The 27,980-nt window shown below is 55.7% G+C and overlaps 1 protein-coding gene across 2 annotated transcripts; it reads right to left on the bottom strand.

The window, feature by feature from the left end:
* Nucleotides 1-1,021: 1,021 nt before the first annotated feature.
* Nucleotides 1,022-27,771, bottom strand: MFAP2 (microfibril associated protein 2). Of its 2 annotated transcripts, none has more exons than XM_024206407.2 (9): nt 27,651-27,771; nt 15,754-15,855; nt 10,295-10,381; nt 8,406-8,432; nt 7,897-7,983; nt 7,392-7,430; nt 4,273-4,360; nt 3,367-3,440; nt 1,022-2,857 (listed from the first exon to the last, which is right to left on the bottom strand). In XM_024206407.2, exons 2-9 carry the CDS (start codon nt 15,788-15,790, stop codon nt 2,754-2,756), a joined length of 543 nt encoding a protein of 180 aa, XP_024062175.1. In that variant the 5' UTR covers nt 15,791-15,855; nt 27,651-27,771; the 3' UTR covers nt 1,022-2,753. The 2 variants fall into 2 exon arrangements, with proteins under 2 accessions (XP_024062175.1, XP_024062176.1); XM_024206408.2 differs by having other exon boundaries at nt 10,295-10,378; nt 27,651-27,769.
* Nucleotides 27,772-27,980: the final 209 nt, after the last annotated feature.

Here is a 27,980-nt window from a genome sequence, read left to right as displayed (position 1 = left end):
CGAGGCGAAGAGCTTGAAGCTAATGCTTCCTCCAGCGCTGTCTCAGTACGGGGTGAGGTTCTCTAGGCTGGCAAGGAGGGAGTGTGGTCTGAGCCCAGGGACAAGCCTCTGCTGCTTAATCACAGCTTGGCCGTCCAGGGATTGACGCATACAGTAGAACCTCCGAACGGAGGTTGTCCGTAACTCTGAAATGTTCATAACTCAGAACAGAGCAGAGTTCAGGCTCCAGATCCAGCAGCCGACACTCCACGCCAGGTTTCAGCAGTAGCTGAGCCCTTCCAGCCAGGGAAGGGGTGTGTGAAAGTGGCCTGGACCCCAGCATTGGACACAGAGCAGGAGCAGCTTAGGGTGACCAGATGAGGAAGAAAATATCGGGACACATGGGGGTCCGCCAGCGGAGCAAAAAAAAACACTGAGTGCTGCCGGCAGAGTGAAATATCGGGACAAATTGCGTCCCAACCAAAGATTGGGACAAACACCTAAATATTGGGATGGTCCAAATTTTATCGGGATGTCTGGTCACAGCCGGAAGCCCCGGGGTCTTGCTGTAAGTGGCTGCCCCATGCATGGGGGTGAAGGGGTGGGGACAGGCACCCTAGATGTGCCTACCTTTGAGATGCAATACAGACACAGGATTTGCTTTTTTGTGTGTTTCCCTGCTGCTGCCTGATTGGTTACTTCCAGTTTCACGCGGTGTCCGGTTGACCGGCCAGTCCGTAACGCTGGTGTTCGTATCTCTGAGGTGCTACTGGAGTTAAACTGAAAGGCTGGAAGAGGAAAGGGGGAACTGCAGCAGAAAGCACTGACCCGGACTCCGGCATTTGGCTCCGGGACAACGTTCACAGGATGCTCTTTGCTGGCGGGATTTTGCGGAAGCCGCAGTAGCGAAATGCAAAGTATTTTCATAGTAGAGCGGGTGGCGGGATGTCTGTGCTCCACGTTGCTGCTACGCTGCCCAAGCCGCTGCCCAGCCCTGGCCGTTCCTCCCCCAGCTCAAGCCATGAGGCTCTGCAGCCAGCCATGATATTTTTGGGGTGTTTATTTTTTTAAAACATTCGTTTTGTACAAAAAAAAAAAGGAATTATCCGTACAAAGCTACAGCGAATGCAAGCAAACCCGACCAGCCGAGGAGAATGCAGCGCTTCGGGGCCGCTCTAAGCCAGAGATACTGGAAAATGGCCTGGCCCAGTTCACCGCACACAGTCAGGGTCACATCTCCATCCATGGCCCTGTTTTTTTAACAAGCTATTTAGTGGTTGCTGCACTCAGCATGGCCATTTAGGAGCCTAAATCTCATTGACTGTCAATGGGATTTAGGTTCCTAAATCATTTACACATAGAAATGCTGAGCCCGGTAACCCTAAATACCTGGCTCGAAGGACAGGAAACGAGGGCACCCCCAGTTGGATCAGGTATGGAGCTGCAAGAGTGACAGATGCCTGGCTTGTTGATGCAGAGACGGCCAGTGATTTTTCAGTGGACCACAAAGCTCTCCTGCAGGTGATACAGGTGAGCTAGCACCCGTCCGAGGAAGCAGAGAGATGAAGGAGCAAGAGCACGGGGAAAGAGTTAAACTCCGCAGCTGAAAAGGGCTGACTTTGGCAAAGCACAGAGGGAGAGGGTACGAGTGGCCTCCATCCACCCACCTGTGCGACGTCTACCTCAAAAGAGTCATTTTCTTTCCAAGGAAGGAACGGCCTGGAGCAGGCACCAGCATCGTCCCAGCTCAGCTGGCGCTCCAGGGCCTGAGTTTCTGAAGGTTGGCTGCAGTGGGCGGATGTTATTTGCTCTGACCTCTCTAGCCCGTCATCTCCCCAGGGGGATTCAAAGTCCCTGCACCGAGAGAACGGGCGTCTCCCATCTCTGCAGCAGTACCCTGCCAGCTGTCAAAATACGCCCCGGGCTGCCTCTCGTGCAGTACAGCATACCAGCTCAGACATCTTCAGCCGAGCCGCTGTTTCCCTCCCTGCGATCGCAGTGGGGCAGGCAACAAGCGGACACTTGAGCAGAGGCGAATTGGGGCATATGCCAAGCTGCCATTCAGCCCGTTGGCGCGTTCACAAGGCGACCGGGGCGTGAGGCAGAGTGGGGGTGGGGTGCAGCAAGCAGAGCCCAGCTCCTGAAGCATTGTGGCAAGCTACAGAGTTGAACAAGCCCGGCACAACTTTGGGGCCAGACGGGCCCCCCAAAATAGACCCTTGGGCCTGCACCCAGCACGAGCTTCGAGCTGCACCCTGGTCCAAACTAAGGACTAAAGCAGCAGCCATCAAACCCACTGGAAAGTTGGAGGAGGAGGAAGGAGAGACAAGGGCAACAGTCTAAGAAAGCAGCAAAAAGGGTGGGTGGGAGGAAGGGGGGGGGAGAGACCAGAAATTCAGACAACTCCTTACACTTGTTCTCTACGTATAAATCGAGCCAGCAGCCCGGCTGGGCTGGCCTGCGCCAGCTGAGTCCAATCAGACTGCATTGGCTCAGTCCAGCCCCTGCCGGTGACTCTTCCAATATAATAAAAAGTAATAAAAAAAAACCCCATAAAAATCCCTATATTATGTGCACAAAATGGACTTCTATGCTGTTTCATGCACCATGTTTCCTTAGCACCATTGATTTCATGAGCACAATGACAATGTTATTCTACCGGGGCAGACGGAAGGTCGCTCCGGGGAGAGAACTTTCCTCTGCCTCGGCTTGGCCTGGCCTTGAGACAGCAGAGTCGTGGCCCGTGCGTCTGCTGTGGCATCCGCCGTCCAGCCTTAGCAGCCGCCGCAGCTTCTGGCGCAGGAGGTAGCCACGGTCTGGCAGAGGCCACTGGTTGCCAGCACGCCGCATTTGGAGAACTTGTCACGGCACAGGTCAGCTGTGGAGGGGAGGCGAAGAACCATGAAGGAACAGGGCAGAGCTCGGGGGGATGGAGCATAAAGGTTCAGGGTTTTGTCAAAACTGAAAACCAGAACGCCAGAAAGTTTCTACTGCTGAAGATTTGTTTTTATCCCTGTCCCTCGCCCCCCCCCACCAGGGGATAAAATAAATCAGTTCCCGAGCAGCTGTGTCCAGGAGTTTAGCATCTTAGGGGCAGAGGGGCCGGCCTGTCCTAGGAGGGCAGAGCAAGGAATTAGTGGTTGGACCCTCTCACCAGCCGCTCCTGTGTACTGATCGAGGAGTGATTCGCACCCATTGCCCAAGTATAGGGTCCCCACCAGGTGTGAGCCAAATCTCTCCCTCCCCCCCTTTTAGGAGAGCTGCCATTCAGCCAGCCTCCCGCTGAAATGTCCCCTCCCAGGGTCCTCCAGAGACCCGGCCGCATCCCGTCTCACGGGCCAATTCACGCTGTGGCGGCAGCTCAGTGCCAGCACATCACTTCCTTACCTCGGAGCAGCTCTTCGTGGGCGCACACGGTACGGACACAGATTTCCTTGTTAATAACGTACACCCGTCGGAGGCTGAAAGGGAGAACAGAACGCACGGCCTGAGACGCCCTGGTGGATGGAGTGGGGGAAGGGCTCTTTGGTCCCTGCCCGTGCTTGGGCCAAAGTGACCTGTATTTTCACTGTCAAATTGGGCCACGTTTTGGGGGGAATGAAATACCGCAGACAAGGGCTCTTTTTAATCACGTGTGCAGTGGTGTTGCAGCTGAGTCAGCAGCGAAATGGGGGAGAACTCCTCCCCTCTAACACAAGCCACAGGGCCAGGGCTCTGGGGGGGCCCATGGGAAGGTGTTGGTGGCTCTCGGTTACCTCGTGGTGTTAGCCTATGTCGATACTACCTCTGGCTGTCAAGGGAGGCTCCCTCAAGGTCTGCCCTATCTCCCCACACCCCTGTGTTACCATGAGTGGGTTGTGTGTGTGGCCACGGGGCGCGTGAATGGAGCCACTCAAGCTGTAAGCTCCGGTTCACTGGCTAGTGAGGACAAGGGTCACAAGCCACTGCCCACGTGTAGTTCAAATTCACTCCGTGCAAAGGGGCAGCCCCAAACTCGGTTCGTCACACCGCGAACTCGGAGCAGCCCAGATGTAGGGTGACCAGACGGCAAGTGTGAAAAACCGGGGCAGGGGATGGGGCGGTAATAGGAGCCTATATGAAAAAAGACCCCAAAATGAGGACTGTCTCTATAAAATCGGGACAGCTGGTCACCCTACCCAGATGGAACTTTTTGTTTTCCTTTATTAAATGCAAAACTGGGCCGTCTTGGGGGCTGCTCCTGGGATGGCCTATGAAAAACCGGGGCCTGGCCCTCCAACCCGGCCACGCGGTGCAGCCCTGCCTGCCGCTTACCTGTAGAAGCAGATCTCGTTCAGGCACTGCTTGCAGGGCTTGTGGACCGAGTAGAGCCTGGTGCAGGGATACTGCTCCTCCCGGCAATCTGCCCAACGAGAGAACATGCACCGGGGACAGAGCACTAGCCCATTAAACTGGCCGCTGACATCAGCCAAGCTCCAGAGCAGCTGCTGTTGCTCTGGCATTGGTGCCAATGGGGGAAGCTGAGAGGTAGGGATGAGTGTTTAACAGGGACCCACAACTTCATTGAAGAGCCCGTGGTCAGCAAGCCGCCCAGCTCCCTTAACCCTTCCCTGGAGAGCAGCCTCTCTTGCTTCTTCTGCACTGGCTGCTGGGTCTGCAGCATGGAGTTCTGACCAGGCTGGGGCAGCGGAGGGCTGGGGGGAGATCGTCCGTGGGCCCAGTCACCATCTCAATGGGAGTGCCACGCCAGTGCTGACTCGGACCTCCTGGTTCCCCGAGTTAATGAAGTGCCCCACAAGCGGAGTGGAGCTGGAGTAGGAATGTCCTCTCTCTATTGCACCTTTCATCCCGTCGGATCCCAAACGACTGCACCCCCGTGCCCGGGAATTGCTTTAAGGAGCAGGGAAATGCAGCCACTTCTAGGGTGGAACAGCACAACTGTTTAAATAGCCCCACAGCTTAGGGCAGAAAGTGAAGGACTTTATCTCCAATGAAAACTGGATTGGGGGGGAGGAGGGACTTCAGGGAAGGAGAATTTAGTTACTGGAGCTGGACAGCTGAGTTAACGCCTTTCCTCTTGTGGCGAGTTCTTTAATGAGCACAGAGCCGTGCCCAGAACCTCAGCTTTAGACGACCCCTAATAGCACAATAGCGCCCCCTGCAGAATGCTGGGGCATTGGCCTGGCTGTCAGAGGGGACTGCCCCTCAACTGCATGAACGCCGGAGCCTTGCTTAGCTTGCAAACCCTGCTGCTGGCACGGCTTTAGGGGGGACGGGGGGGTGTGCGCCCGCAGCTAGTATCTCAATGGTGAGAGGGCAGGTGCTGATACAGGGCTGCTCCCATGGGAGGGGCTTCGCAGATAAAGCCCTTGCTGCGAAGAATGAACAAGCTAAAAGCCACATCTTGCAAGGGCCTTGAATTGCAGGGGCTGGAGGGTAGTCAGCACTTGGCAGAAGACAGGCGGCTAACACCTCGGGTGCTGCCAGCAGCCCACGGCGGGGCCATCCAGCAGTTCCTGGAAAGCTGGCCTCCTTAGGCCGGGAGCAGGAGTTCTCCGCCTCCTTTAGTTCGGCCAGCTGGCAAGCGCCAGGAGTAGGTCCAATCTGGAAGGTGATCTCGATTTTCCCTTTGGGGGGGAGGGGGGCGGAAGCAGGAAAAATGTGATTTCACGACACCGTGCCAGAGTGTTTAGCTTGGAGCAGAGCAGAGCACCCCGGTCTCTGCACGCTTGGCAGGATCGCCAGCGCTGGCCTGCGCCGTCCCTCCACCCCCGGCCTGCAACGCCGGGCGGTTAGCTAGCTGCACATGCAGCAGCCCCACACCACGTCACCGGGAGACGGCCGACTTCTAACCCCAACTGCTCTCAGTAACGTGTCCACCCCCAACAGCTCAATGCTCCCAGTGGCGGAGCCAGATGGGTCATTGGTGGCGGGCCGCAGAGCGAGCCTGCCCCACACGCACCCAGCAGCGTGGGCTCCTGTCCTGGGCCCAGCTCCCCATGCCGGGCGTTACAAGCTGGCGCATGGGGTTGCAGCGCCATACGGGTGTCATGATGGACAGGCGGCTGCGCCAAATTGGAGCGAGTGGCATTGCGATGTGGTGCATGGGGTCACAGCGCCACGGGACCCCGGGCACCATGTTGCATGCCTGAGTGAGGAACTGGGTGCAGCCTTGCGGGACAGGAGTGGCCACTGCTGGGTGACTGCAGGGCCCCCAAAAGGCACCCCTCATACACCTAGAGGCCACGACGGGGGGCTGTTGCTCCCCACCCTCATTAGCTCTGCCACTGAACGTTCCCCTTACGCGCACAGATCCGATTCCTAACCCAAAGGCAGAGCGGTAACCAGCTAGAACCTGTGGGCAAGAGAAGGAAACTCCATGGGGCTTTGCAAACTCAGCTGGTTCGTGTCTAACTCTGGGGCAGGGACGGCAGACGGCATCGCAGGCAGAGTTTAGGGAGAAGGCGGAGGAGACCAGCCCCCCACTGCTCCCGAAGCTGAGCGCGACGGGGAGAGGGAGGAAGCAGGATTACGGAACAACTAAAGTGAAAGTCAAACAGTGAAAGCCAGAGAAATGCTGCTAAATGTAACAAGGTTTGTTCGTAGCCTCCAGGGCCCACTGGGCACCATGGCTTGGAAATCTATCCATGTGGGGGGGAAATCAAGGGGACTTTGTGCTTTCTCTGGGGTTTGAACATTTCCTCCCCACGGAGGAGGGGCTGCGCAGCGCAGGGTCTTTAAGCTACTCTCCGACATCAGTTAAAAAAACAAGTGTCACCGACAGCATCCGCTGGAAGGGCCTGATCCTGCAATTCCAGGAGAAGCGCTGCTGGATTCAGCAGGGCTGCTCCCAGAAGGGAGGGCTGCAGGATCTGGTCCAAGGAGAGAACGCTCTGTCCCATCTACTACCCTGCTTGTTAATGGCAGGTTCTCTCTCAGACTCCCTGCTCAAAGGCAGATTGGCGTGTGGGCAGCCATGTCGGAGAGCTACGGGTTTCTTACGCTGCAGGCAGACCTCAGACGATATGCTCGCAATCGATCAATGGTGATTTGAAGGATTAGAAGTTATGAGGGTGGCCTCATTAACCCCCTGCTCCATTTAAAGCGTTTCCTGTAAGCAAAACGTCATCAAAGCTAGAAATCCACCAGGCAGCTCCTGCCAGCTGGAGAGAGTCTACAGCCCCGCCTCCCAGCTGGGGTGTCTCCTTCACGTTCCACCCCAGGTTGTCCTGCCTGCGTGCTCGGGAGTGGAGGGGGGAAAACCAGTGCCCTGGCTCCTCTCTCAGCGCTCGAGTGAGCAGCTGTTTCCACCTCCTTTAAACTTTCCAGCCGTGCCTCCTGCAGGCCCTTCCTCCCGCTTCGAGCTGACTTCAGGCAGCTGCAGCTCCCGGAGGCACCCTACGGTTCAGAGAACAATGGGCTGCGGGTCTTACCAAGAGGTCCAGGTTCTGTGGGTTCGGTCTCGGGAAAATCTGGAGGGGAAAGACAATAGATGGAGTTGAGAAAACAGCACCAGGCTGGGAATGGGCTGCAAACTGGTACAACTCATGCTCCTGTCTATAAGGTACATAAGGGCCCCCCGTTATTCCAGCGTCTGAGCGCTTCACCATCTTGGATGTATTGAGCCTCCCCACGCCCCGCCAGGCAGGGAGGGCCATTATCCCCATTGTGCAGAGAACCGAGGCCCTGAGAAACCAAGTGACTTGCCCAGGGTCACACAGGTAGGCTGTGGCAGAGCACACAGGTCTGCCAAGTCCCAGGCCAGTGCACTAACCACTGGGCCATCCTCCCTCTCTGGGATAGGTGCTACTGCCCAGGAAAGCAACACACACACACGACACTGTTTATCCTCTGTTCCACATTTAAACAGGGCAGATCAGCTCCTCGGCTACTGTACAGCAGCAGACATACTGGCTACAATAGGGCTCCCCGACGCACCTGGGGTTGGCGCTGGGATGATCTCCTGCTGGGTCTGTTGCTGGGACTGATACTGGAACTGCTCCTCGGGAGTGCGCTGGGTGGCATCTGCAACGGAGAACAAGCATGGTCAGCTCAGACTAATCGGGCACCACCCACCCCCCACCCCGCCAAACGGGGCCAGAGACCCCAGCACTCTCCCTCCCCAGGAGCCTTGTTTTATTGGTCATTTTCCCCATTTTGCAGTTTGGATCCTCCTCCGTTTCTTCCTTAATCCCGCAGTGACGTATCAATGCCACATAGTAACTGGGGCAACAGACCGCATCATAAAACCCCGCAGGACTAGACCTTCCCTGCAAGATCAAGGCAAAAGGGAAGCCAGGCTGGGAACGGCAGAATTCATATTCCCAACAAAGCACAATTATGCAGCCTCTGCGGCACGTTAGTTACACTCCAGCCAGTGCTGGCCAGCTGTAGCAAACAGGGCAGCTCAGAAGAGCGGATGAGTGCTCCACAGAGCAAGCGCTTACCTTGATAGTCATAGTAATCTTGATTGTCTAAAAAAAAAACAAAGCACAGAGAAAGGTCTCATTTTAGGAACAGCAAAGACCACCACAGCATGTGGAAGAAGGAAACAAACTGCTCTCGTTCTGCACAAAACCTGTCTCGCCCAGTCATCTCAGTGGTGGCTGCATCTCGCCTGGGACAGATTTCCTAATCCCAAGGGCAATGGAATCCCAGGTGGTTGCATTGTACAGACAAGCCACTCTAGGGTTTACAAGTCTGCTCTGAGTTGCTGATCGTCCGAGTCAACGGGAGAGATAAGTGATCAGCATCCTTTAGAGGATGGTCTTATGGTTACAAAACTGGGCTAGGAATTATTAGATCTGGGTTCAAATCTTGTGTCCGTCACAAATGTCTTAGTGGGCAGGGATAGTTCAGTGGTTTGAGCATTAGCCTGCTCAACCCAGGGTTGTGAGTTCAATCCTTGAGGGGGCCACTTAGGGAATTGGGGTAAAAATCTGTCTGGGGATTGGTCCTGCTTTGAGCAGGGGGTTGGCCCAGATGACCTTCTGAGGTCCCTTCCAACCCTGATATTTTATGATCTCTGGGGGAAAAAATCAAGGCATAAACTTTCACCCACTGCAGTATGGGAAGACATGGTTTGAGATAGTAGGTCAAAATTTTCTAAAGCTATTAGTGGAATGATCAAGACACCCAGGAGCGGCGCCAGGGTTTTTGCCGCCCTAGGCGGCAGCGCTCCTCCTCTGAGCATTCGGCGGCGGGGGTCCTTCCGCTCCGCATCTTCGGGGCACTTCGGCGGCGGGTCCCGGAGCGAGTGAAGGACCCGCCGCCGAAGACCCGGAGCGGAAGGACCCCCTGCCACCGAATTTCCGCCGAGGGTGGCAAAATGCCGCCCCCCAAATCCTGCTGCCCTAGGTGACCGCCTAGGGTCGCCTAGTGGAAGCGCCGGCCCTGAAGACACCATACAGAGGCCTAGTTTTCAGAGGTCAGGTGTCCAGCACTTTCTGAAAGATGTTTCAAGCTGGGGCTCCCAAATCACGAGTCGCTTTTGAAAATCTTGGCCATTAGTCTCTTCTAGACTGATCAAGATTCATGGGCAGTGAATATGCTTCTTGGAAGCAGCCTGGCACATCAGAGTTCAGTTGCAATATTGCAATCATAATTTCCCTGACACCTCATGAGCTACTCTGAACAGGGAAAGTAGAAACCTGAGTTGGCCAAGCGTCTGTTAATGGAATAAATTAGCTTTGCCAGATGGGAAAAGGCAGACTATTTTACTTGGGAGGACCCTAAATTGTCCAGCCTTCTCTATCAGCTAGGGGTGATCGTGGGCAGCATATCCGTTGCGAGTTTGTTGGGCGATGTGACAGTGAGAAACATTTAATACAGTTTAAAGGCAACAGCATCCAGGAACATAGAATCGGAGGTGCTTCTGTTTGTCTCTGGGCACCTTGTTACCAGGGAGATAGCGACTAATCCTGCCCTGTGCAGTCCCCTGCACTGAGATGACCCAGGGAGGTCCCTTCCAGTCCTACTATCCTATAAATCAGAAGAGTTCAGTGAAGCGCATCAGACGTTACCAGGGACTGGTTTAGGGGGAAGTTTAATGGAGCGACATCTGTGGACTGGGACTGGACCAGGGGTTGGGAGGAGCTCTCTCCAAGGACCTGAAAGGTGTAAATACGAGGGAGGGAGAGGAAAGGGTTGGCGTGGGACAAACTGGAATGAAATTCAGAAAGGGGACATTCAGACTGAACATCAGGAAAAAACCCTCCCAGGTGGCGAGATCTGTTAGGCGGTGAAGCCGTCTCACCAAGACACAGAAAGAGCAGGCGTGTGTGTGGAGGGATGGAGCGGGGGGAGATATATACGTGAAGCCACCAGGACCACTCACCTAACTGAGGGTCGTACTGGGAATACTGCAGCTGGTCAAGATAAGGAGGTCCTTCGAGATCGTACTGTCCCTGGGCCAGGAGCGCTGCTGGGAACACGCACACACACAGGAGAGAGAAATCATTGTGGTTTACTGAGTGATCAAAGTATTTGACACTTTCAGAACTGCCCCCCCCCCCCACGCCGCTCCCACTGCTTGTCCCTTGACTAATGGGCAGATTCAGCATAAAAAAGCTGCCCCCACTGTGGGATGGACACGTAGAAGGGGAGCCAGCATCCCAGGCACAAGCCAACATGCAGGTATCTGTGAGTTCAATCCCCACCTCCCACACCACACCCTCAGCAGCCCTGGGAGAGCCCCAATCCGCTGGCATAGCAAAGCTCTTGGAAATCAACAACTGGACTCCACCTCCATGTTCACACGAGGGTGGTCGTGGTCTGAACCAGACACCTTAGGGAGGCACATCTGGTTCACCAGCCCCCCAGGGAGGAATGCTGGACCAATAACAATGGTTCCTTTGAGGGGGTGAAGGGCTCAGTGCCTGGAAGCCGGCAGGCAGGGGCCTCCCTGCGCTGCTTTGACAACAGGCCCTTCACTACCTCAGTTTCCCTGAGAGTTTCATTGTCAGGGCTCGGCCGTGTGAAGAGAGCTGACCTGACGCTCCGCCCCAGGCGCGCCAGCGTTTGTCTCCACGCCGCATGGCTGGCCACCGATCCTGGCAGCTGGGACGGTCGGCTCAGTCGCTGGGATTGCCCCTTGTCAGGGTGTGGCCAGGGCCGCCTGCAGAGCAGGAATTCTCGGGAGAGGACTCCGGGTTGACCCAAACAGCACCCGGGCAGGGCCGGATTAACCTTTTGTGGGCCCGGCGCCAAACATACGTGTGGGCCCCCATGGGGGCACTGGAGCATGGCGCGGGGGGGTTGGTCCCCAGAGCAAGGGGCCGGCCAGGGGCATGGCATGGCAGGGGCAGCCCTCTCTGCTCAGCCCAGTGCGAGGGCACTAGTTACAAACCGGCAGTTGCCAGATGCACAATGGTCCGTGGCCCTGTTCTGCCAGCATGCCCCATGCTGCGCCACACATCCTCCCCCCCCCCCCCCCCGCTCCTCTATGGCCAGAGCCCCCCCGGACGCACTGTGCCCAGCGCCCCCCTGCCCATAGTCCCACCACAACTGCCCAGCACCCCCCCGATCCCCCATTCCCTAGTGCCCCAACACTCACACACACACCCCAATTCTCTATGGCCAGAGCCTCCCCGGACGCACTGTGCCCAGCGCCCCGCTGCCCACAGTCCCACCACAACTGCCCAGCACCCCACACAGAAACCCCACTCCCTAGTGCCCCAACACACAGAGATCTTCTCTGCCCCCTCACAGCCCAGCACCCCTGCCCAGGCCCTCCAGAGACCCCTCTCCCCACGCCCTGCCTCCTGGCCGCACTCACTGGCTCTGCTGGAAGGTGAGTGTTTGCCGGTCTGAGCCGGCAGTGCAGCCAGGGCCAGTCCCAGGGCCGGGAATCGCTGCGGCCCCTCAGGAGGGGGCGCGATCAGCCAGGCCAGGGCCTGCCCCGGCCGGGCTCCCTCAGGACCCACTTGCCTGGAGGGGCCCAGCCAATCCCCCAACACTATCCGCCCCCCCCAGGCTGGGACTAGCCAGGCTTCTGCACCAGTCCCAGGCGGCTCAGCTCCGGGGAGACAGGCGGGGCCGCGCAGGTGGTGGGAAGCAGAGACTGCCCGGAGCTGGAGGGGCACTGGGGTCCGGCCAGGGGCAGAGAGAAGCTGGAGGATGAGGCCAGGAGGTGGAGAGGAGCAAATGGTGGGTGGCGGGGGGGGAGCCAGCGGGCTGGTGGGGTCTCAGGGCGCAGAGCATGGGCCCGGCTCCATGGTGCCACTGCCCGTACCGTACAAACAGGAGGCCCAGCCCGAGCCAGGCGGCCAGTCTGCTACATTTACCTGTCCCACCATGGCTCTACTGAAGCAGCTTCAACTCGCGTGAGCTGAACTCACATGGCGGCGCCCCTGAAGGCTGCACATCGCATTGACGTGAGCTACATGGGCCAGTACTCTCCGTCTCCACGATTTAGAGGGGATCAGATGCACGGACTGTGGACTGCCCACCCCCCCAGGAGAGGAATCACCACCCCCTGGATAGGGACTCGCGGGGGGCCTGGGAGAGTGTGCTTGGCTCCGGGTCCTGCCTCAAACATCCTCCTGCTCACTGCAAGTGGGAACTTTACGAGGCCTCAAATTCGCCAAGAGCGCGAGCGTTGAGAACCAGCTGTGAGCCACCACCTCGCGGAGGATGCGTCCAGCCGTGTACGCAAGCACTAGGATTAGGGTTGCCAGTTTTGGGTGGGTTCCTGGAGATCTCATCACATGACATAATCTTTAATTAAAGATGAATCTTTAATTCCTGGAGACTCCAGGCCAACCCTGGAGGGTTGGCAACCCTAACTAGGGTGTGCGCTACACAGAGACAGCGCAAACGAGGGCCACAAACTCCCGCAGGGACCTCCGAGAGCACGAAAAGTGCTAGGTCCCAAAATCAGCAAGCGTGGGGCAGGCCTGCAAAGCGAGGGAGCTGCTCCGGAGCCTGGTCCCTCACCCTTCCTACACCCACAGCAAGGGCTGGTGCCTGGAGCTGGCTGGCAGCTTGGTAAATCTGTCTCGTCAAGCACAAGTCCAGGGAGTGTATTAGAAACGGGCGTCCCCGCCGAGGTGCACAGACAATCACCTCATGCTTTGTCCGGACCGACAGCCCAATGGATTGACGTGTGGCTGGATCCCAGTTAAAAGCACCCTGGGGTCCAATCTGGGCTGAGCTACCGACAATGCCGGACGCGGAGCAAAGTGGACATTTAAGGTCCTCTCCTCTGGATCTGCAGAGCACGTGTCGCACCCACAGCCCCCCGAGTGCCGATGGGGTACCCACGTCCAGATGGCAACATACCCCGAACCTAGTGTGCTTATGGGACGCATGCACGCTAGCCTCTTCAGCCATTTGCATTCAAATGCAGCTAGGAAAGCAGATGCATTGGAAGTCAAGGGCTTGGCAAATGAAGCAGGAAATTGGGACAAGTCTCCCTCCGGCTGGAAGTCATTGAGTGAACAAGAGCTCCTCCACTCCTCAGCGAGGTCGGTGTCCACAAAGCAGCAGACGGCAGATGAGGAAGGAGAAGAGCTGGCTTAGGCCCAGAAAGAGCAACAGCCTAACATGACTCCAGGCCAGGTAAAAACCCCAAACCTTGCAATAAGCTGTAAGAGCCGAATCACTGCTCAGCACCCATTGTTTCCCCCTGTCCATCTTCAGGCCCCACGGTGGGGTTGGAAAATGCACCTCCCCTCATGAAGTCTGGAAATTCCCACAGGGTCTCTCCTCCCTGTCACACACGCTTCAAACACAGGCTGAACGTCCAGTGGAAAGTGCTACCCACTGCCCCTTCCCTATGTGCACCACTGAAAAAATACACCCAGCCATGGGCAGCACATGAACACCCCCTTTGGGGAGGCTAGTCCCCCAGGCCTGCCCCTTCTGCCTGAGGCCTCACCCACCCGGCTGGAGGAGCCCTCACCAAACCTCCTCAACCCCCAGGCCGCCTTCCAGCCCCTGAGTGCCGGCCCGACCCCCGAAGCAACCGGCTAGTCGAGCCCCAGCTCCAGGCTGCCAGCCCGAGCTGAGCCCCTGCCGGCTTCAGGGGGGAAAGGGGGCGCCAGGCCTCAGCGCTCAGGGCTGGGTTAGGGGAGGCTTAGCCTCCCCCGGCCTCTGAAACCCGCTGCTCATGCACTCAGCCTTCCCAGGTGCTCACCTGGCTACCATCCTTGGGAACCCAAACACTACGCTGCTCGCCACAGCTGCCACTGATCATCTGAGGCCCAGCTCTGCCCGTGGCAGCGAGAGCCCAAGTGTAGACAGGCCTCCGGGGCCACGGGTATTTTATAGACCTGCCAGGTTCAGATGACAGGATGGCGAAAATGCCCGAGTGCCGTCTACACTAGTGCTCCTGCTGGCAGGGGGCGGTGCCCCAACAAGATTTCCCTGATAAAGCACACACTAGAGCTGCTCAAAACAATTTTGTCAAAAGATTCCTAGGGAACGTACGGTTCTGACGAAACGTTCACTGAGATGTCGCAGGTCCGGGCTGGAATTTCTGGTCTAAACCAGAGGGAGAAAGCTCCAGCCTAGCCAATGGCCTGGTAGGGCAGTCACCTGGGATATGACCCCCTCATCCCCGTGTGTGGGTGATGGAGAATTTTGAAAGCCCTCGGTTTCTTCCCGACGTGGAATGGGAACATTTTTTAAATCTCAAAAATGTTCATGGGATGGTAAATCCGTTTCCTCTCCAGCTCCCATGTACACACAGCCTTAAAGTGACACCGAGTTAAAAAGCACGTTCTTTCACAAACTCTACGTGAAGTTACTCCGAACATTTAGTGCATATTTCTTACTGTTAACATTACTTTGCTTCTTTCAGTTTCACTCAAGGATCAGCTAAGCTGGCTGGTTTCACTTGCTGGATCTCATGTAATAGCACGAGGCTGCAAATGCTGCTAGGGAACGGAGACATGCATTCTAACCTCACAGAGCTACTGGCGTCCTCCTGCCCTGCTCCGGGGACAGACATCCTACAGCCTTGTTAATTGCCCACATAAACCACCGATCGAGAGTGACGCCGTCTCCCTGGCACCCCTCTATTCCCCCCACGCCAACAGGGACAAGTACATAAAAGGTCATTAATGATGCAATAATCTGTTGTTACATTGGACCTAGTGTCCCCAGATCTCAAAGCACCAGCCAGCCCCCCAGCACCGCCGGAGAGTAGGGAAGGGCTGCCGTCACATTTCACAGGTGGGGAAACTGAGGCCCAGAGAGTCTAAGTGACGGACAGGGAATCTGTGACAGAGCAGGGAATTGAACCCAGGCCCATTTAGGCCAATCCACTGTTGTAGCCTCTAGGCTGTCCTGTCCTCGGTTCCTTTTCTTTCTATTCACTCCTGAAGCCCCGTGGATGGAGACTGCCTAGCCCCTTCCTTTGGACCCTCCCCCTGCTCTTGGCTTTCTGCCTTCCGCCACATTGCCCCCAAGGGTTCTAACTCCCTCTCCCCTTCGAATCGCTTCCGAACACTCCTCCCCCTCCACGCCCCTCTTCCGGGAGGCCGAGCAGTGACTGCCGAGCCCGGGAGAGGCATCTGAGTCCGGGCTTCAGGAGATGAAAACTCTGCCGCACTCGGAGAGCTGGTTGGTCAGCGCATCGTACACCTGAACGGTGTCATTCGTCTGCTTAGATCAGAGGCTCTGTGGGGGAGGGACTGTGCCTCTCCCCCCACCCCCAGGTTTGGTCCATCACTGACCAGGTGGGCGGATCTCTAACAGTGACTCTACCAGGTCACTTTTCCCCAAGGTACGCGCATGCCATGCTGGCCTGCCCATGCCAGCGGGCTCGGGGCTGGGATGCCTTGCACTCACCTGGCAGACACAGCAGGAGGAGACAGACGGCTCTCATGGTCACGGGGGGCAGCGGGGAGGAGCGAAGCAGCGGAGGAGGTAGTTGGATGAGCTTTGGGAAGTCTGGAAAAGAAGACGGGAGAAGGGATTAGCAGGAGGCTTTGGATGTCGTCCCAACCATGTCACTACAGGGACAATCCCTAGGTGCCGTCTGGGGGTACTGCCGAGATGCCAAAGGGGCATTCTACAGCCTCCTCTTGCTGATGCGTCACCACTCATCTCCCAGGCCAATGGGGATGGAATTACTGGGGTCGCTGGCTGGCCAAGTCGGACCCGTTAACGGCTCCTGCACACCTAGCTCTAAGCTCTCCCACATAGAACCACCGAGAATTAACACCTGCCATTTCTGTGCCATCTTCCAGCCACGGGGCTCAAAGCCACTGGACAAAACATTAATGAGGCCTGAACTTCCCCCCTTTGAGGATCATCCTCCCATCACAGAGACACCGAGGCTTGGAGAATTTAAGCGACTTAGCTAAGGCCCCACAGTACGTCAGTGGCAGAGTAGAGACTGGCACGCATGTGTTCTGACTCCCGCACCCCTTAACCACAAGACCATCCCTTCCTCCCCATCAGGAATCCATCAGCAGCTCCTCCGTGTGCGTCCCTGCCAAGACTAGCTTATTTTTTAAAGGGGTCTTCCGGGCTGTCCTATAATGGGCCCAAGCCCCCACCCAAGCCCACTGATGCTGGTGGGTCGCCGGAACCTGCAGCATTCCCTCCCTTCCTGATGGAAGCAGAGCATGTCCTCCGTGCACATGGCAGAAAGCCTCATCGGAAAGCACTTCGCCAAGCTCTAACAAGAGGATTGCACTGACTCCAGTTCTACCAGGAGCATCCCCAGTGCCTGTTGCTAGATGTCTAGGGCTCTGGGCTGGGAGCCAAAAGAGACAGGTTCTGTTTCCAGCTCTGATGCGGATGTGCTGCATGACCTCGGACAACCCCCATGCCTCAGTTTCCCCGTCAGTAAAGTGAGGCTAATGTTACCGACCTTCCTTTGTAAAGCATTAGAGATCAGACGACAGGGGCTCCGTAAGAGCTAACTGACGATATTTCACCATTTCTTTTTTAGACGGCGTGTAGGGGAACAGGATGCATTTCATTGCTCTGAGACAACACTGCAGACAGCATCTATCACTGACCAGCCAATGCACCTTAATTCTGATTTCTATTGCCCCATTTGCTCCTGTGCACTAGGTCCGTATCCCACTCAGTCTGGGGGCCCTTAGCAAACTGCCCTTCAACCAGGACAGGGCTTTTGGGGGTCAAAGCAGGGCAGGCCCATGAAACCCAGGACTAAGGTTGCCAACTGTCTAATCACACAAACCCAAACACCCTTGCCACGCACCTTCTCCGAGGCCTTGCCCCACTCCCTCCATTCCCCACTCCCTCCGTCGCTCGCTCTCCCCACCCTCACTCACTTATACCGGGCTGGGGCAGGGGGTTGGGGTGTGGGAGGGGGGTGCGGGCTCTGGGCTGGGGCCGAGGGGTTTGCAGTGTGGAAGGGGGCTCCGGGCTGAGCCTGGGTTGGGGTGCAGAAAGGGTGTGGGGTGCAAGTTCTGGGAGGGAGTATGGGTGCAGGAGGGGGCTCCAGGCTGGGGTGGAGGAGGGGATGAGGGCTCCGGGTGACGCTTACCTCAGGTGGCTCCCAGGAAGTGGCCAGCATGTCCCTCCGGCTCCTAGTGGCGGGGCGGCCATGGGGATGTGCGCGCTGCCCCCGCTTGCAGGCACCGCCCCTGTAGCTCCCGGCCAATGGGAGCTGCGGAGCTGGCACTTGGGGTGGGGGCAGCACATGGAGCCCCCATGGCCGCCCCTACAACTAGGAGCCGGAGGGACATGCTGGCCGCTTCTGGGAGCTGCGTGGAGCCAGGGGCAGGGAGCCTGCCTTAGCCCCGCTGCACCGCTGGACTTTTAACCACCTAAAATCTCCCGGTTTGGCTTCAGCAGCCTCTGGGAGATAGGGCTGGATTCCGGGAGACTCCCGGTGAAACCGGGAGGGTTGGCAACCCTACCCAGGACTGTTGGGAGGGACTGTTCTTGACTTGCAAAAAACCCAAAACCCCACCCATCCACCATCCCCATCCTGGGTCCTATGTATATTTCTGCCACTGCCCCACTCTGCAAGACCCATAGTAACCCAGTTCCAAGCTCCCCATCCGACACTGCGCTCAGCCCTGGCCTGCAATACCCTGGCTTCTCCTACACAGGGCCTGAAGAACAGAGGCTGCCAGGCCGAGGGAACCGTGCAATGCTGTACCCAAAGCATGCCAAGAAGCGATGCTGCCAAACTCCCTGCACAAGTGACCGGGGCTGGATTTGAACCCGAGTTCTCCAGCAAGAAATAGGCAATGCCATCGGCCACTCTCCTTGGCGCGCTCAGCGGTCCGTGCACACTAGTAACCCCAGTGCAGAATGCCGGCTGCTCCCAATTAAAATCCACACAGGCAGCCTCTTTCCACTGGGGTGATGGAAGTTTCTGGAGGGCAAGCCCAGCCCGGCTAAGTGAGAACACATGCTGGGCTCCTTGTCCAAAGGTCACTTGCCATAAGCACGTTCTCTCCTTGTTCTTACTGTATCCACACAGGGTAACAGCCGACACCGAGCCAAGTGGTCTGCGGATCTTAACATCTCCCCAAGCATGTCCTGCTGGTGGGAAGGGAGCGAGAGCACCCTTCTTCCCCAAACAAGATGTCTGTCTGAGTCACAGCGCTGCGGGGGAAGCAAGCGAATACATCTCCTGGCAAGAGCCCATCATGGAGGCTGGATTGGAGAGAGGAGGATCTGGGATCTCTGATACGGTTTGTTGTGAGCAGCCTCAGAGTCACCAGCTCATCCTCACCCCAGCGCAGGGTTGGGGGGGATCTCAGTCCAGCTCCTAGCAGGACTGGTGTCTATATCACAAAGCCACCACCGTGGGGACAGGCACTTACTTCTCCATCTCCTACCAGCAGCTTCAGCAGCAAGGTGAAGGACCATTGGAGACTGAATTCTCCCCTGACCCCTAGGGAGGGTCCCTCTGGGGATGGATGGAGGCACGCTGGCGGAGCAGGGACCCGGAGAAAGTCTGTACTGCTGCCAACATGTGATCTCTACCCTGTGGCTAAACAGAGGCCTTCAGTCCTGTCAATCCAGCACCGTTCACTTCCTGCTACTCCTAAGAGGCCCCAGCTGAGATCAGAGTCCCATTGTGCTCAGGGCGGTACATATACCCAGCAAGAGCGAGTCCTTGCTCCAGTGAACTTTCCATCCAAGCCAGAAAAGGTAGGAGAATTATGATCCCCGCTGTAGAGACGAGGCGCTGAAGCACAGAGAGATGAGGTGACTTACCCAAGGTCACACAGGGAGGAACTGGACCCAGATCTCCAGAGTCCCAGTCCAGGGCATTAACCACCAAACCACCCTTCCTTCCCCCCTAAGTTCACATGAAATGGAAAGTCTTTCAATGACTCAGTAAAGAAATGGCTTTCAATCCAAGCCAACGCAGGCAACCTCGCTCCATCTTCCTCCTCCACCTCCCCGGGAGAGGCATGGCGACCTGATCTTGGAGCGGAACAAACTCATCTGCAAGGATCTCATCTCAGCCACTCGGGTAGAGGAAAACGTCGTACAAGTGGCGAGAATGTGATTTCTCTTGGTCTACACCAGCCCAGACATCATCAATCCCCCTCCCATCACGTGGGGAAAACAGGACTAGGGTTGTCAATGCTTAGCAATGAATGCTTAGCCTCACTTTACTCAGCTGTTTGTTTTTTCGCTGTTTTTAACACCAGGATCAGCTGAAGCCAGGAGACGTCCAAAGGGGAAGCAGCTGGAGGCATCACGGATGGTGCCCTACGTGGAGGGCAGTCAGAGAAGTGACTCCAGGTAGCATCAGCCTCAAAGGAAGGCAGAACGAAGCAGTACCCCTGGGTGCATCTTGGGTCACCTCCAAAGATGGCCTCTGACTCAATCCAAAACCTCACGCGATGGTCAGCACTGACACGCAACTGTGCTAAACAGCTGCCCTGGCTTCCCAACGTTCATCTTAACGCCCTGTTCTCCTCTCTCAACACACAGGGAATTGCTTAAAAATGGTAACTATCTCACCATAATCCTCACACGTTCATTAGCAGTGCTTGACTAACCACACGCTTCAGCATTCTCTTCCCCTCCCACTGAAACGCAGCCACCTCTGGGGTGGAACGTCATGGCTGTGCGATAGAGTGCAGCAGCACGAGGCCTGGTGGAAACTGTTTATTTGATGGAAAATTGGGGCATAGATTAAAGAAGTTTTTTCGTGGAAAGTGTCTGCTTCCCACTGCAAATCTCAGCTTTTAGTCGAAAAACCGAATACCTGAAAAAATTTGATTCAGGAATGCTGCTGCGGTGCCTTCTGGGAGCTGCTGTTCAGGTGGCTCATGGCCCCAGTCTCCTCTACAGGCAGGTTCCAACTACATCTGCTGTGATACACCACGATGGCTCAACAAGAAGGGCCACAGTGGTGTATCATGGGAGATGTAGTCTGACCAGGGAGCTGGCCCATAGAATAAAATGGAGGCATGAGACCACCGAACTAAAATTCCCATGAAGCAGTGGCGAAGCAGTGCTTGCTATGGGGTCATTCCACAATGCCCAAGGGGAAATCCTGATATAAGAGAAATAACTTAGTTGGATATTTTACTTTTGCCAGAACGTTTTTTTGGAAAAATTTCCTGAAGGGTCCCCAGTACTGCAGCATGTTAAACTACCTACCGGTATTACAATATGTGTACAGAACGCTCTAGCAATGAAGTGAACGTTTCCCACCAGGGCTTTGGAGCTGTGCTCCGGCTCCACGCAAAAACCTGCAGCTCCACTGCTCCGGAGCTGCTCCAGCTCCGGGCTCCGCTCCAAAGCCCTGTTTCCCACAACTAACAAGCTCTCCAGTAAAATCTGGGAAGCCAGGACCAACTGTGGATGCTCCGTATCCCTTGCAGAACAAACAAATACACCAAAACAACTTCAGATTTGGGCATGAAACCAAAGACGTAGCCTGGTTTTGCCCAAGGAGAACTGAAAGCCAGAGCGCCGGAAGCAGGGCGGAGAGCCCGGCCGGGGCTCTCCGCTCTCCCCGGCGGCCAGAGCGCCGGGGGGGAGGGCGGCGAGCCCGGCCGGAGCCCCGCTTTCCCCGACCGGCCGGAGCGCCGAGGGGAGGGCGGTGAGCCCAGCCGGGGCCCCGCTCTCCCCGGCGGCCGGAGCGCCGCGGGGAGGGCGGCGAGCCCAGTCATGGCCCCGCTCTCGGCCCGGAGCGCCCCGCCGCGCCGCCCCCCTCCAGGTGCCGCCCCAAGCACACGCTTGGTGGGCTGGTGCCTGGAGCCGGCCCTGCTCAGTACTGATCAGAGCAGACACTGCTTACGCTTAAGTGTTGGTGCGCAGTGATGTTGTAGCCCACGTCGGTCCCAGGATATTAGAGAGACAAGGTGGGGGGAGGTCACATCTTTTATTGGACCAACTTCTGCTGATGAAAGATAAGCTTTTGTGCTACACAGAGCTTTTCCTCGGACACAAATACACCCTGCAGGTTGTACAGCTGCCAGCCAAAAGACTTGCTGGTGCAACTTGTAAAGGGAGGGGGGACAAGGGGGTGGTAACGTGCCAACAAAAAACACGTCTTTTTTCTCCCTTCGCCTTTCCCGTATATTTTGCCCATGTGTTTACAGGCTTCTCTTGCAAAGATTCAGTTGCGATGGCTTATCCACCGCTTGGACTGCTGCCGGAGTCTCGTTAGTGCCAGTGCAAGGTGGAACACTGCTTTCCTCCTCTAGGGATAGCTCAGTGGTTTGAGCATTGGCCTGCGTTGTAACCCAGGATTGTGAGTTCAATCCTTGAGGGGGCCATTTGGGGATTTAGCAGGGGATTGGTCCTGCTTTGAGCAGGGGGTTGGACTAGATGACCTTCTGAGGTCCCTTCCAACCCTGATATTCTATGATTCTATTCTAAGTCATCCCTGTTATCAGTGTATAACGCTTATTTCCCAAAACTCCTTCGTAACAAGCACCTCTGCACAACCTTTACTAAACACTTTTTTTTTTAAAAAAAAGGGGGATTCCCCCTTATCAACTCCCCACCCTGAAAACAAAGGCCCGGCTCCCCCACACACTTACCCACATGCTTAATTTAACCCATGGGAGTAGCCACTGTATGAGTCAAGTGCGGTGGGGGTGTTTGCAGAATGGGAGCTGCAGGAACTGCAAATCACACGGGGAGGGAGGGGGGAAGGATCTGTTTTGAAAGAATCTTTTCCAGACTGATGTGAACTGAAAAATACACTGGCATAGATGGCCGCTTTGGTGTGTGTCCCTTTAAGAAAGAGCAGAGGTACAGGGGTGGCCGGTGTGTGCAGAGTTAGATCACACAGCCAAACCCTGCAATTAGCACAGACTGTGGTCAAAAGCCTCCTATTTAAGGGGCCAGCGTACAGGTTGACAGTCCCACTTCTAATGCGTCCAGCAGCTCTTTCCGAGCGTCCTTTGATTTCTCCATGCATGAATAGAGACTTGCTCTCCTGAGCGACAGGGGGAGAATTTCTTCTCTCTTTCTCCCCCCTCTGACCATACCGGTTTTCCTTGGAATGCTCCCCGCCCCCCACTTTACCCACCCCCAAGGTCCTTCCCTGGAAAGGAAATGCTTGCTGGATGCTCTGAGCAAAGTGTCCTGAAACAGGCCTGGACGTAACACGCTTCGTTCTTTCGGAAAGTTTCCTGGTATTTCCTCCCCTTTGAAGAAATGCTGCGGAACTCTGCTTGCGTGCGCAGAGCATCGAAGGAGGCCATTTCTGCCCATGCTGATGCTCTTCTCCCCCCCATCCCCCGCCCCTCCCCAGCCTCCAATCAATTAATCCAGGGCCAAACGCCCCCTTGATGCAATCAGCTTGAAAAGGAATGAGGTCAATGATCCAGAAAAGCACTTTTCAACAAGCAAACTAGGTTCCTCTTTGGGTGCCGGGAGACCCAGTCTGAGCAAAGCGGTGGCTGGGAGTGGGGCCTTTGCCCCAAGGCAGGAGGGTCTGGGCACTGGGTTTTTCGGTATTTGCACGTGCTTGGCTTTCAGTGGTTTGCAGAGACGTGAGCTCATTTGGGAAGGATTCCTTGGAAGGCTCTGTGTGTCCCTTCCTAGGAGCAGTCACGCCAGGCTCCCATCAAAGCACAAGCAATGCCGTGATAGCTTTGGGAAGCGAGATTCGAGAATTGCATTTAAGAGACAAACAACTGATGGTTAATTGTAGGCAACTGTGGAAAGGAGGAAGGTGCTGCAGAAGCTTCCATATCAGCTCTGCCAATGCCCCTCAGTCCCCACACACAGCGCCTCCTGCTGGTCCACTCTTGCCTCTTTCTCCCTCCAGTTTGCCCATGTACTTCCATCCTGTCCTGCAACCTCCCACTTCCCCCGGCACTCCAGTCCTGCCCTCCACCACCCACAGCGTTGCCAATACACCTCAATCCAGATATCCAGCATCTCCTGCTATTCCAATCCTAGGCCCTCCCACCGCTTTGTCTCCACACCTGCAGCCCCCGTGGCTGGCAGTGAAATACCCAACATTACCGAGAGCTTATTGCAAGATTTCTCCCTCTCTGGGGTGAAACAGATAGAGTTCGACTGCTCCCCATATGGTCCTTGTGTCAAGGGGTATTTTGCATCTTGTGCATCACTGGCGAATGAATAGCAAGGACTACAAAATCCTCCAACATCTAGTCACCGGGGTTTTTGGGTTGACAAAGCCACTTCGATTTTGCAAACCCTCTTTTGTCTTGTTCTGGAAGCCCTGGGTACTTTCCATGCCCCATTCACGATTTCCCTAGCTCAGTGATTCTCAACCCGCGGCCCAGTCAGCACACAGCTGCGGCCCATGTGACATCCTCAGGGCTATACAGGTAGTATTGGATGCGGCCCACAGTGGGTTGAGAACCACTGGCTTAGCTCCAGGACCGGCAGCCTGTGCTGTTGGCTAGGGACAAGCCCATCATCCTAGAGTTCAACTAGCACGTCTGGGTGACTTGCCTGTGGTCTGTAGGCTCTGTTCTCACCCCTCCCAATTACACTGTCCCTCCTCCCTTGCTTGTCTCAGTCTCGCCTCTGAGTGGCATATGAAGCCAATAAATCCAAGTCAAAACTTCCAAGCCCATCATGTTCCAGTGCCTTTGAAACCAGGCCAAATGCGCTTGCCCGTCCCTAATAAAACACTTAACTCTTTTCCTGCCTCTTGTGTCTGAAGGGCTCCAATCACTTTACAGACACAAACTCTTACAAAGGCCCCTGTGAGATAGGCAAGGATAATGGTCCCCATTATACAGATGGGGAAACTGAGGCACCGTCCGGGGAAAAGAGTTGCCCAAGATCATGCAGAGAGTAGAGTGAATGAGGCTCATTTGCCTCTTCATGTGGGGTTCACACACAAGGTTCAGCTAGCCTAGCAGACAGCACACACTGATGAGAGCACACACCGTTCCAGCCAGTGGTGGACCAATTCCAAGGTTTTAGTGCTAGTCTTTGAAGCCCTCAGTTGGCCGATCCTTGCTCCTTCAGGCCTTATCTACACTAGGAAAGATTCCTGCCCATGTTCCAGCAATGGCAGAGCTGCACTGGTGCTGGCCATGGAAGGACGCCGGCGCAGGTTTTTACCACCACGTCACAAAAGCACGCGCCGGTGGATAAAATGCCCATGCCCTGGCTATGCAGCAGTGCCGCCGCACTGTCGCTGGAGCACGGGCCCTGCAGCATCTCCGAGCTTCGCTTTGGTCTCCCGTTGACGTCTACAATCAACGAGGACGCTGTGACTTGAAGAGCCCAGAGTCAACGTGCTGGGGCCGAGCCTTCTGCACCCAGGATGCGACACGTCTCTGCACGTGCACATGGACTCCACAGCTGGCAGCCCAGAGAACAGGCACATGGGCGGCATCACAGGAAAGGGCAACCGCCTTGGGTTAGGGGGGTGGAAACGTCCACAGGAGGGGGGACCCGCTGGAGCTGGTCACTGTTTCAAAAACCTCCTTCCCCCACGGGCTGCATCTGGAGCTTGAGGAGTCTGGTTCCAAGCCAGTTCCCACCCCGCCGGGGCTATAAAGGGGAACAGATTCAGAGTCCACATGGGAAAGGAAAAGGCCAATCCCATCTTTTCTAGCGAGTGAGGTGAGGAAGAGGAAGAAGACCCTGTTGTCAGCCCACGTGCTGGGTACGCTGGAATTCAGCTGCCGGAACTGGGGGTGCTGAGGAGGAAAACGGGGCCGCCTCCCTGCCCAGCTCCCCACCACTGCCAGATAGACCCAGCGCCCCTTCCTTTGGCGTCCCAAGAGTCACCGCATCTCCTGGAGCCCCATCCTTTAGCCCGACCTGCCACGATGAGAGAAACAGGTGGACTCATCCTCGCTTTTGACCACGGCTCAAGCCTGGCACTTGTATAACCCAACCGCTCGTACGGGTGGATCCAAGGGGGTGCATCTAACTCCCACCTCTGACTTCTGCCTCCCTGGTTGCATTGTCCTGAGCCGCGCAGTGCTTCTGTTCCACCCTGCTGGACTCGGAGTTCTCACAAGGCGACGGCAGAACTGGGCCCATTCACACAGGCCTGGAAGGGCCCCCCCTGACTGATCGAATCCAGGCCCCGGTTAGTGCTACTTGCCAGACTGAGAAAGTCACGTTATTCTATCTTTTTCTTTAAGTTACAGGGTTGAAATATGTTAATTGGTTGGGTTGTTAGCGTGTGCGAGTGTGGTGGGCATAGGGTATGGGCAGAATGGCAACCCCACACACCAAGTCCTCTATCCACACAGCCAGGAGCGAGAGGGAAGTACAGGCTCCACGGCCCATTCAGGCCTTAGCCTCTCGGCCAAGACTGCTGGCAAAGGGATCAATCAGTCTGAGGTGGGGTGGCTGTGTGCGCGATGGAGACTGCGGACGGGGGCAGAGCTCACGTCTTTCGTCTGAACATTCGTATCCCTAAACAGCGGGTGGCAACGCCCGGTCAGTTCAGCTTTTTCTAATCAATTCTTTGAGATGCGCTTACACCTCAAAAGCCAGCATTTATCTCAATGCGCTTCCCCATGCAGCGAGCGCGGATCAACTCTGTTAGTTCTATTTTCATCCCTGCCATCCAAGATTGGCGACGAACTGGAATGGAGTCAACATTCAGAGCTAACCTGCCTAGGAGAGGCAGCATGGTCCAGGGCGTTCCATTCCCAGCTCTGCCACTGATCTGCTGTGTGACCCTGGGCAAGTCACTTGACCTCCCTGTGCCTGTTTCCTCTCCCACCCTTTGTCTTGTCTGTTTCTACTCTAAGCTCTTCAGGGCTGGGACTGTTTCTTATCAGGGGGTCTGTCCACCACCTGGCACAACGGGGCCCTAATCTGGTCGGTACCCATAGGCACTGCTTTCCAAAAATAAACAATTTTGCTCCATGGAGTTGGTCCCTGGGCTGCACGATCTGTTTACTGATACAAAGGGCCATTACAAAGGATGGCCCTTTGCGCCTTTAGACTGGTCACGGTGGCCACTGCTGGTTAGTTAACGTCACAGCTTTTCCTCTTATCTCCACAAGCTGCTGGGACCGGTCTCCACTTGGCAAGTTACTGAAATCACTCTTAGTCCGGAAAACGTCCGAGTGTAGACGAGCTCTGACTCTCCACAAAGCTGCATTTCGAGCCACCAGCTCCCTCTGCCCTCGCCCCGAGTCCCCAATTCATCCTTTCAGCTGACAGCCCCTTCCCCCCCTTGGGAAGCTCACCCAAGGGCATGCTGCTACATTCACTTTGGGCACGCCCGCCGCTGCCCACGAAGAGTGAGTGGTAGAAGGGTCCCAAGAGATGGGCACTAGCCATATGCATCCCAGTGTCTCATTCGGAGCAGATCAATGGAATATCATCAGTCAACAAGCGCCAACCACCCCCCCAGGCTCCAACTCACCTAGCGGAAGAACCCCATTAAATCTACCCCCGCACCCAAGCACAGTTGTTTTGCTATGAAAGATGTGGCTGTTGCATGCACTGAGCTGGAAGTGGGAAAGTCTGCTCAAGTTTATGGAGGAACTTTCCTTTCTGCTCTGTGCAGGGGTCTAGCGCTCCAAGAAACCAGATGTTTTTGTAATGCACATCTGGGAACAATCAATCTCGGAGAAAGAACAACACAGTCGCCCTCTTTCATTCAGTTAAACCCCACCTTCCAAAAGGCGTCCCCCCTCCCCCAACTTTTTACACAGCAATCCAGCTGCCAGAGGGAGAGAACAAAGAGAATGAGAGAGGTTTCTGGGTTTTTTTGGCCATTGACCAAAAGGTACAACTCACTGAAGTGGGCTTCATTCCCCCCACCCCGCAGACGCTTTTTGGGGGTTGGGGGGGGGAGACATTAACAATCTTTTGTACCGTTAGTTTCCAGGGCGAAAAAAAAAAGTTTGAGCTTCCTTCAAAAGTTAGGATATTTGTAGATTTATTTCTGGGCTAAACATCTGTAATTCTACAATTGCCTAGTTCTAGATTTAAAAAATGTCCCCCCCCCCAACCCCTCTTTTTTCCAATCAAACTTTGGCCGCTCAGAACAATTGCTTTTTGCTTAAAGCCCAGAGAAGAGCTTTTCAGAACTGAGCTTCACCTTAGGCTGGAGAAACACAAATACATTTGGCAAGAAGAAAAAATGCAATGAAGGGGATTTCCCCCCCTTTTCCTCTATTCAACCAAGAAATTCTGCATTTCCTCACTTTGAGCTAACTGTACACTACAATCATCCCTCCAAGTAGAACCCAAAGATGTTGCCTCTCCAGCTGGGAAGTGTTCCGCTCCCCAAATCAAAGGAAACCTATCAGAATTGCTCTGCATGTCCCAAGGGGTCCTCTCGCCGCTTCCCGTTTTCTTACCAGTTTGGGATCGATGTGCCGGTTTGGTCCTTTCCAAATGCCTTGATCTCTTCTGTCTGGTCTAAAAGCTCCAAAATGGGACAAATAGCTCCTACCTCCAACATGCTTGCACCACTGGGTCCTAATGCTACACCCAATGCGTTCTCAGTCCTGCTGCCTTTAAAGGGAAAATAGAAATGGAAGTTACTGCCCGTCGCTGAATTGCAGGGTTATTTTTTTAAACTCCTTAAACCCTAGTGGCTGTGAGATCAAGGAAAGAAGAGAGGGGCTGGATGTTTTGTTTGTCCGGGGCCAAGCACAATGGGGTCCTGATCCAGGCTTGGGGGCTCT

The sequence above is a fragment of the Terrapene carolina genome, unplaced genomic scaffold (assembly GCF_002925995.2).
Source record: "Terrapene carolina triunguis isolate 2854851 unplaced genomic scaffold, T_m_triunguis-2.0 Scaffold714, whole genome shotgun sequence".
In the NCBI taxonomy this organism is placed as follows: domain Eukaryota; kingdom Metazoa; phylum Chordata; order Testudines; family Emydidae; genus Terrapene; species Terrapene triunguis.
Note: the sequence above shows the minus strand (reverse complement) of the source record. Positions and strands in the feature narration are given on the sequence as shown.

Bases quoted from the DNA above. Each gene is read 5' to 3' on its own strand.
- MFAP2 (XM_024206407.2), bottom strand. From the start codon at position 15,790: ATGAGAGCCGTCTGTCTCCTCCTGCTGTGTCTGCCAG. The intron at 7,984-8,405 runs GTAAGCGCTTGC...TCTCCGTTGCAG, and splicing joins AGATTACTATGACTATCAAG to ATGCCACCCAGCGCACTCCC. The intron at 4,361-7,391 runs GTAAGACCCGCA...CTCGTTGGGCAG, and splicing joins CACAGAACCTGGACCTCTTG to ATTGCCGGGAGGAGCAGTAT.